We start from the raw sequence: 10,137 nt of genomic DNA, 5'->3' as shown, positions 1-10,137 counted from the left end.
ATATTTTTAGACATTTCTAAGCTGCCGCAAATTAAAGTTTCTCCAAACATTGTCTACGAAGATATTTTAAAGGTAAGAAACAGTGCTATCATTCTTAGCTAAAGCTTATGTGAGATTGCATACTCTATAAGTATATACCTGAACGCACACTGCATAACCATAAAAAGCACAATTGACTCATTAAACTTTACGCAAAGGCTTAGCAAGCGAAAAGCTCTGTTAATCAAAAGTCCTTTTGTTGTGCATCTGACTGGCTGAGGATAATTTAAGTAATATCAGGTAATGCATGCTCTGAAGAGGTTGTTAAGTATGATCATCTGATTGGGATCAGTCTTGAAAACAGTTGTGTCTCTTGGCCTGCAGACATGGTTTCATGATACAAACATTGGAAACTAATCATTTGTTGATAAATAATAATAATCAAGTTAATATGTAATTTCACATCTTTCTTTTTTTTTTCAGGTTAAAGCTGATCTACCTGTGAAGCAAACTATTGATAATCTGTCAAGCAATTCCGAAATATGGCTAAACAGATCTAGTGGTATGGCGATTCAACTTCAAATTTTGCTCGTTGACTTCAGCACGACATTTCGTGAGGTCAAACATGACGTCAACGACAACAGCAGGCTTCCAAATAATGCGGCTTCGCAGAACATTGTAAGAAATTTCTGTCGTTCGCCGGTTCCGGACTATTATCGCATAAATTTGCAAGAATCCGCGAACGAAGTGCAAATTATTAAAGGGAAACCGAATACGCCATGTCCGAAATACGATGGTGGGTCAAATTCGATACCAGCCCCAGGGAATGTGCTTTCCTGTAACGGGGCAGAAAATCCTACAGTTAGGCTTTTTGGTGTGAAAAGCATGGCCGAAGACTTCTATAAAGAAGAGCGTTCTCGGGCATGTTACAATCTTAAACAGGATTGCGACAAATGCCGCAATGATTGTACAGTTCGTGCCCGAGCGAACCCTATCTGCAATCTTACAAAGTCAGATGTTGATGCTGACTCCAAACAGGAATATGGTGAACACTTTACATATTGCTTTGATTGCTGTTTTGAGGAAGACTGTATTTGTCCCAGCTGTGCGTGTACGCAGTACAACTCTTCATGCATCAATTCATCGGTGACGTGTGTTGGAGCAAAACACTTTACCATTCCCATCACCCCTGTCTTCCCAAATACGGGACTTTTTAAATGTCACGTGGAATTGTCAAAAGGTCCCGTATTCGAGCTTGAGACATCGCTGTGGAAAAATGGAAAGCTGTTAAAAAGAATTGAGAAAAATCAAAGAAACTATAGTAAAGAGTTTGAAAGCGGAACCACAAGTTACGATTATGGCTACATGATCTTGAAACATCCTTCTGTGCTTAGAAGTAACATGAGAAAAACCATTATGATAAGCGGGAAAGCTGGAGAATCAAACTTCGATGTAGGATGGTATATGACAGAGAAAGAACTGGAATCGCCGAATCCTGCCACCACACTTTCCATCCAGCCAACGCACCCCTTTAAAATTAACACTAAGGACTGGCCGAGGGAAAACTGCCTAACTTTGGACACTGAAAAGTTTGTGATTATCTCACCCGGCGTGTCAATAGACAACGTTAAAAATCTCGCCCAGCTAACTGCAAAGGTAGCTAACGAACAAAACGCTCGGGTTTATAAAGTCTACAACACTTCTGGCTCACACCAGGTCCATTTTGAGGTGCCACCGGAGCGTTCTGTCCTGCGATACGCCTTTCCAGAAACCGTGATATTTAACGATAGGTCATTTACTGGTAAGCTGTTGAAGAACAGGACCTTCTGGACCATCCGCTTAACAGGACAAGCTAGTTCATGTCCAGGATTTTTCATGGTGCGCTTGACGGACCAAGATCGACCAGACGTAGATGTTTATCACTACGACATAGGTGAGTTTGTCTACTCCTGCCTTACTTCCAATACCGGCCGTATTTTCTCGATTAGATTCCCCCCGGCGTTTATTTCAGACTTGACCTGGTGGACCCGGCGTTTATTTGACTTCTGCAGTTTATTCGAGCCCGATTTTTATTAAGCAATGGTTTTATTCGTTATTTTTGACAAAAATGTATCGGGCTAATATGCCTCCAACTTCGTCTTGGAGACCCGCCGTTTATTCGATACCCGGCGTTTAATCGAGAAAATACAGTACGTATATCCTTTTTTATTAGTAACTTCGGAAATCTTCTGAAGACTTCGTGTCAGCTTCGGAATCTTCGGATGTCTTGGGTTTAAACTTCCGGGAAATCTATAGAAGAGTTCTTTTCAACTTAGGAAAACTTCGTGGCAACTTCGGAAAGAAGGGTAATAAGTACTTCTAGGAAGTACAATTAGGGATTAATTGTACTGCTTCAATCAGATTCCAGTAATTTTGTTGAGTGTACTATATAGTAAAACAAATGGAAAGATGCTCATATCTATTGTCACGAACTCAGTGTTATCTGCCATCCGTACATAACAATTTCCTGCGATATGCGTTGTTTGCTAAATTTGTCCCACGTCTTTCGAAGATCTAAAGCTATGTCAACGTTCGAGCCTAGCGGCCGTCAGACCGAAGCCAGGTTTTTGTAGCATAAGCGACTAGGATTATTTCCCCCTGGATGAGATGTTAGTCCATGGCAGGGTTTCCCCAGTATTAAATTCGCCTGTACCCATTTATACACCTGGGCGGAGAAAGGCATTGTGAGAGTGCCCTACCCAAGAACTCAGTGGCCAGGCTAGGATTCAAACCCAGACCGCTCGATCCGCTGGAGGGGTTGGGGATGGCCTTATTATCTGATGGAAATTGGCGTTTGAGTTAACATAGGGAAGGGCAACTGCGTGTTCTATTTTGAAATCGATCCATGCAAGAATACCCAAATTGAGGGGAGGGGCGTTTTTTGGGGTGGGAAGATTTCTGAACTTTACAGTAATATGACAAGGGCGTTTATTTATCCTAGTTTTAGATATGATTAATTTATTTTCTTTTACGTATCCACAGCAATAACCAACCAAGAATGCTCATTCAGAGTAGAGTTCCATCTTCCGTCGGGTGGAGACACAAACATGATCGACAAACAGTTCGTTGTTCGCCTAACAGATTCGCGCAAGACGATGAAACTCATTCTTGTTAGCCCACGAAGGATACCTGAATTCGAAATACCTGATATTGATGATGATTTTGACCTCAAAAAGCTTGAAGTCTTGATTCCTTTTGGCGGGGCAGCAGGAGGTATGTTCATTGTGCTGATTGCCATCTTGATTTACGGTTACAAGACACGGCCAAAAGACAGCTACCATCGAGACCGAGACAACGAACTACATTTTCGACATGTGCTGTTTGTTGTCTGGTTTGTTGGCATGAGACTTGTGAAGAGTTTTCTCTTAACATTGACTGTGCTGTTTGTAATTCTCACCGCCATTCATTACACGAATGTAAAGACGTTAGAAAAATACGAGACATTCCATAAACAGCGAAAACAATTGGAGGAGGATTTTATTCAGCAGATGGACACACACAAGGTGCAGGAAATAAATCGGCAGTGGTCGCTTCTTGGAGAAGGAAAGGTGGTCTGTGACCAGAAGTTGAAAGAGCTTAATGTGTTCTTAGAAAGACATTTCAAGGAGATGAGAGCAAGGCAATTGGAGGAAATGAGGAGAAAATCCATCATTCTGGCCGCTGAACATCGTATTAAAAAACAGTTTAACGAGACAAGGGCGAAATTCGAAAGAGAAAGAAAGCGGCTGAATGACCAAATGGAAGCCTACAGCAATGAAATCAATTCCAGGATTTCCCGGATTGAGAGAAAAATAGAAGGCAGCTTTTGGCTGAAAGCAGCCAAGGTGCTGTACAAAATCTTGGACGCCCTAGCAAGCATTTTTGGAAGTGGCATCGGAAAACCGTTCATAGCGTGGGTAGGGCTGTCCGTTGATTTTCCCAGCATTGATGCGAATCTTCCCTCTTTTGATGACATTTTCAGTGATTTTAGCAGCTTTTCCCTCGTTCCACACAACGGTGAAGAAAACTCGAACTCTTCAATATGGCGAGGAAATTCTCTTACAGATATAAAGATACATATCCAACAAATTTCTGTTCCAGACTTGAACATATCCCGCCCCCTGACTAAAGAGAAAGCCGAAGAGTTGTTGGCTTTAGAGTGGATAGTACAGCTGTACAGAAGTGGAGTGTTTACTACCATTTTGGTTATCTTGGATGTTTTGTGGTTTGTCTATCGACATAGCAAGACATATCAGTTAGCCGTTGTGCTCATTCATGGATTTCCGAGAGTTTATGAACTCGAGAAGATACAGAAGAAGGAAGAAGAGAAAGAAGAAAAGAAGAAGAAAAAAGAAGAGAAGTTAAAGAAAAAGGAAGAGAAAAAAGCAAGGAAGAAAAAAGACAAATTCGAGGATGAAGATCACGAAGAGGCTAACAAGAAGCAAGACGAAAACTACGAGGGTAGTGAAGAGAAAAATATGGAAGATGCCAAAGAGATCAGTAGACATAAGGACGATACAAAGTGTCGTGCAAAAGCTAAACCCACAGATGAAACAGACGTTGCTTTAGGAAAGACCATTCCCAAAATTTCTGTTGAGTCTGAGAAAAAAATTACTGAAAACCAGGATATCAAGAGAGTTGAAGCTTCAGGTGACGAAACCAAATCAGAGGAATCCAAATCAAGAAAAGTGATTGGTCATGGTTTAAAGGGCCTCGACAGACTGAACGCAGCATTTCTCAAGTTTGTTATCAAGCTCAAGGAACTTAATTACCAGGTAATCGAAGTTTCTTTTCGCATTTATAATCTTAAGTTATTATATAAACTGCAGTGTTTTAGCGAGTGGTAGCAAATCGAGAAAAATGGTATCACACATGTGTGGATAAAAATGATATCCACACATGTGTGATATCATTTTTGACCAATCATCTCGCAGAGTTTGCCATGTTGCAATGCTCAATGAGACAAAGTAAATCGATATTAAGTCGAAACATCTTTGGATCTTCCTCGGCAATCTTCGGAAAACTTCGGAATTTTTCGGAAAAAGTTCGGAATCATTCGTACAACCTTCGGACAACATTTTGAAAATTTTCGGAAATCTTCGGAAAATGGTTGGAAATCTTCGGAAAATCGTCAAAAACATCGTAATTAGTAGGTTTATATAATAAACAGAATAATACATGGTTGCTTGGAGATATGAAATTTATCTTCGCGTGTTCAAATCCGATATCTAACACTCGAAGATAAATTTCTTATCTCCGCGCAACCATGTATTATCCTCTATGTATCAGCCCACAAGAGAATGGCGATAGTCAAGAGGTAAAGGGCAGGGAATGGAGGCTCGAAGAAAAGATGTGATTTTCCTCTGTGGGCCTTACAATTTCTTTGACAACACTGGTGGAGGGGAATAGGGGACCCTGGGCTCCTCCGCCAAATTCCACACTAATATGTCGACATGTTGCTTACTCCCTTTGCCGTAAAAGTGCCTCTGCACAGGAGATAAGCTAGATAATTAAATTCGCACTCAGAAATGCAACTCTGTTCCCAGGGTCTTTCTTTGAAGGAGATTCGTGAGGACGTTTTTGAATGCACGGAGATTATCATCTTAATTTATTTTGTAGTGTGCAACCATTCAAATGAAAGTCATTGAACAGTGCTTCCATGTACTACCACATTGTGCTAGCAAGATACAATTTAGGGCAATTTCAATTTGGATGCTCTGTGATCTCTTGAGAGAGAAAGATTATTCACTAATCTTGATATTCTTCGAATAGTAGAGAGTCTTACCCAGGTGCGCCATGTTGCGATACAAACAAACTTATTTTAGCTTAATCATCGATTTCTGTCCGTAGATCAACAACACGAATTTGGTTCCTATGTGTGTGCTAACGGTGATTGGCATCCTGTCCGTTTATGTCGTCATAGTAACCGCCAAACACACTATGACTGTGGAAACCTTGGACGTTGTTGGATATTTCGACCTCAAAATGGCGCCACTGCTGACCATGAGGAAGATTGTCAACACGAGAATAACCTCCAACGCGTTTATGGTGAACGATGTCCATATTCCTTACTACGAGAACAGGTAATTGCTTAAATGTTGTAGAGCAGTTTTCAATTGAGTGTCGAAAAACCAAAACCAAAGTAATTACTCTGGCCAATCACAAAGGACGCAGACAAACTAGTGAACCAATCAAAACTCGAAGCAAATACATGTAGCCGGCACAAAGCGCGGGAAAACGTGCGCGAGCGAGTCACAATTGGTTTTGGTTTTAGTTCTGATTGGCTGAGAAAGTGGAGCGAGATATTTAAGCCAATCACTAAGCGTAGCAATGCAAAACCAAAGCAAACGCAATTAACTTTCGACCCTCAAGTGAAAACTGCTCTATACATACATACATCTTTTATTGTATAGCTCCCCCTTGGGGGCTCTTCCGCCATACAGAAATTAAAAAGATAAAAGATAAAAATATTAGAAAAAAGAAAAAAAAATCAGAAAAAGGGGTATAGTTGAAATAAAAAATTCGCAATTAAAATTATGTACATTACAATTAAGGGGTATTTACAAATTTAAAATATGTTTAAAAATTCTCTTTTTAAAAAGGTTCAGGTCATTTGTCTCTCTAATGTTCTTAGCCAAGTCATTAAAGAGCTTCGCCCCACGGTAGGCAAAAGATCTCTGCCCTGTTTTTAGTCTACACTTCGGCAGCTCAAGATCGTTTTTCTGCCTGGTGTTACGTGTGTGTATGATTGACCGTCGCTGAAATCGAAGATAGCTTGGAGTGAGATTATTTAAACATTTCCTCACCATTAAAAAGCCGTTAAAAAGCAATTTATCTTTCATACTGAGCCATTTAAGAGAATGCATTGCCCGCCTAAACGATCAAACATTTTCGTCCAACATTATGTTTGTCACACACAAGATTGGGTGGCTAAACGAGCAAACAATGTTTGCTCAAACGTTTGCTCAAACCGAACAAAGAGAGCCCACATAACGATTTGTGCGTATTGCCGCTGAAACGTCACATAGATTCGGTTTCTGATACTGAAGTTGCTTTTTCCCGCTGGGGCTTGCTTTGTTATTGTTTTCATCCAGCAAAATGCTGGATGAAAATGTTTGATCTAGATCAAACATGGGAAACCGTTTAAATGCAATGTTGAGAGAGGTGGCCAGGTAAACGGTAAAACATGCTGTTTCAACATGATGTCGGACGAAAATGTTTGATCGTTTAGCCGGGGCTTTACGTCGCACAATTCACAGCGAGGCTTCACGAGTACACTTGTGGCTTGTACAAAAGGGAAAAACCGGGAAATTTAGACCACCCCCTCCACCAAGACCTTGTTCATGAACTTTATATCAGACACACAACTTTTTTAATGTTTTTTTTTTAATATAATTGTTTAATAATAAATATAACTGTTTGAGCACAACCGTTAACTGAAAACTAACCACCAAAATAATTTGTAAATCGTTCAATGAAGTACCTATAACACAGTTTGCGTGATTTTCAAATCGAGTCGTAAACTTATCAAAATACTACTTTCACAATTCCTCCAACAAATAAAGTTTTTCAGCAAGAGTGTACCATATCCTGGCACTCGATGATAATTATTTATTGCCATAGACATGAAATTTATTTACATAGCAAAATTACAATCTGGGCAAAAAGTAAGTCAATCCATTGCTGGAAAAAGCTATGCCGCAGTCAAGAATCGAATAAAAGTGCAAAACTCGACACATAAAGGCTAGTTTGTAAAATGTAATTCAAATGTTTAAAAAACACCTAAGTTAAGAAAAACACCTTTTTTAGATTTTGATGCTCATTGGACTAGTGTCATGGTATGCAGGCGCGTTATGCGATTTATATTATTAATATTAGGTAAAGGTAAGAAAAGTTCTTAAACGTTATTTTGATAATTTCATTTCCAGAGTAAATGCAAGGATCGCGTTTTACAGGAGGAAAGCTAAAATGTACCAGGCATATCAATGCTCAAAAGCTGATCTGCATAATGAAGAGTACTGCTCCTGGGTGGAGGAGCCTGGAACGAGCTGCGAAGGAGTGGGACCTTATAACAAGGACTTTCTCAGTAATTTGACGCAGTTTGAATGTAACTTAGAACCAGTCATACCTCAAAGGTGAGTGCTAAAAAAGTATTTTTTTTTTATTTTGATGGGCTGAGAGCTAAAACAATTCTGTAGCGGTCAAACGCAAAAACGCAACTTACTTCGTGTTAGATTTTCTTTGTCTTGAATCTTGAAAGAATTAGGACGCCACAAGATGATTGAATCTTAAAATAGTTAGGACGTTACAAGACCGAAACACAAGGCAGCAACCCTACTTTTTGATAACAGTTAAAACGTCTTCTTCTTATTTTCGGTGTGCAAAGGATAACTTTTCATTAAATGCATGTCTTTGAACATTTGGCTTGAAATTGGAGGAAAAAATATTGAAAATAATCAAATTGAGACAAATGTTTGAATTTGTTAGTATTAGCCATCACCCTGGTAGTCAAAATAAATTTTACATTATTTTCTTTTGTCTTTCAGATTCACCAAATTCGATCGCATTCGCTACAAAGAAGTCCACAAAAAGGCAATTGCTCCCTACGTGGCTGCCCTCCGAGGCCTCATCCTGGACACATTTTACATGCTGTTGATCGTAATTGGGATTTTCATAATTTTTCGGATCTTGGGGATTGTAGTGTTCTTGTTTCTCAAAAAATTGGACCTCGTGCGCCAAGTCAAACACTATCAAACCAGCCAAGACCTCAAGAAGGAGTTAACCCTCCCACATTGTATCAAATACCAATCCAATCAGGAGAGCATTGTCAGACGTGTGGGACCTCTTCAAATGTCTGAGGATATGAAAGAGAAATTTGGCGATAACATCCACGAGGGAAAAGCTATACAGTGGGTCAAGTAACTAGTCAATAAATGCCGTATATCACAGAAAAACAAACAAACAAACAAACAAAGTACAGTAGAGCCCCGGTAACTCGAACAACAAGAAAAACAAGAGGATGTAGATATTGGAATGCTGGATCAAAGTGTTTGTTTAATATTTCCCTTTTTTAATATCTTATTATCGTGATTTGTAAAGATAAGGCGTTCTGTATATATTTCGATTTGCCTTGGTTTTGCATTACTACGTCTTGCCGCGCCACTATCTCAACCAATTAGAAGTAAAACCAAAGCCAATTGTGACTCACTTAAACACGTTTTCCCGCGCTTCTTGCCAACTACATGTATTTACTTCGATTTTTTATTGGTTCGCTGGATTGTCCGCGTCCCTTCTGATTGGCCGGAGTGATTACTTCACTTATGTCCAGGATTGAACGCAGGTATTGTTTAATGAGTACTTCATGTTTGACTGTGTTATTTGACATTTCCATATTACTTCATATTTGACAAAATTTGGTGTGTTTTGGTGAATTTTTATTAATAAGGACACTTTGTGATGCCTGTCATGAGGAACGTCCATCTCATTAGCGTTCAATCCTGGACATATCTGGATTACTTTGGCTTTGGTTTTAGGACACGCTATTGAAAACTGCTCTATAAAAATGTGTATGCCTTAACTTTAAATTAGTAGAAGCAGAGTTTGTTAGCTTGACAAGCTCTGCAATAGAGTGATTTTACTTAACCTGTGAAATAGATTCTAGAGTAATAGCGTTCTTTTGCTCTCTTAATCTTTTGGTTTCTTGTTGTGTCAGGTGAAATATAATCACTCTATATGAGGTGCATGTATATATTTTGCTCTTATACAGAAGCCCCACCCTACCCTCGAAAGTAAAGACTTCCGGCGAAAAGACGTAACACATCAGGCCCGTTAAAATAATCATTATCATAATTATCATAATCATAATAATCAAATAATGTCGGCCGTTTGTTATTAAACGTGATAGGATAACTCGATACACCGCAGTTATACATAAACTGACTGATTATTGTTAATCAGTTGTGTAAGTAAACTTAATTCGTGTAAAGAAGAGCAAGAATTCACAACAATGTCGGGTGTCCTTGTATTGGTTGACGTCTTTGAAGAACTAGACTGTAAAACCGTTCGAGCTTATTCAATAAAAGTGCAACCGAAAAACATGTTGTGGTTGCATTTTATACAGGATGAACCGGAGGTAAAGTG

At 39.4% G+C, this 10,137-nt stretch overlaps 2 protein-coding genes across 2 annotated transcripts in view; both read left to right on the top strand.

Annotated features, from left to right (window-relative positions):
• The window catches only part of LOC144644644 (uncharacterized), an 18,000-nt gene extending 17,516 nt beyond the window's left edge, over window positions 1-484 (top strand). Inside the window, 1 exon segment of the mRNA XM_078504179.1 lies at window positions 463-484. Within this exon segment, the coding sequence (XP_078360305.1) occupies window positions 463-484 (22 nt within the window).
• Window positions 24-10,084, top strand: LOC144653789 (uncharacterized). Its single transcript, XM_078513894.1, has 6 exons — window positions 24-72; window positions 463-1,912; window positions 3,001-4,772; window positions 5,848-6,080; window positions 7,926-8,132; window positions 8,544-10,084. Exons 2-6 carry the CDS (start codon window positions 544-546, stop codon window positions 8,917-8,919), a joined length of 3,957 nt encoding a protein of 1,318 aa, XP_078370020.1. The 5' UTR covers window positions 24-72; window positions 463-543; the 3' UTR covers window positions 8,920-10,084.
• The last annotated feature ends 53 nt before the right edge of the window (window positions 10,085-10,137 follow it).

The sequence above is a fragment of the Oculina patagonica genome, chromosome 1, assembly GCF_052425735.1.
Source record: "Oculina patagonica isolate OP01 chromosome 1, crgOcupat, whole genome shotgun sequence".
Classification (NCBI taxonomy): domain Eukaryota; kingdom Metazoa; phylum Cnidaria; class Anthozoa; order Scleractinia; family Oculinidae; genus Oculina; species Oculina patagonica.
This window is presented reverse-complemented; position numbering and strand designations above follow the sequence as displayed.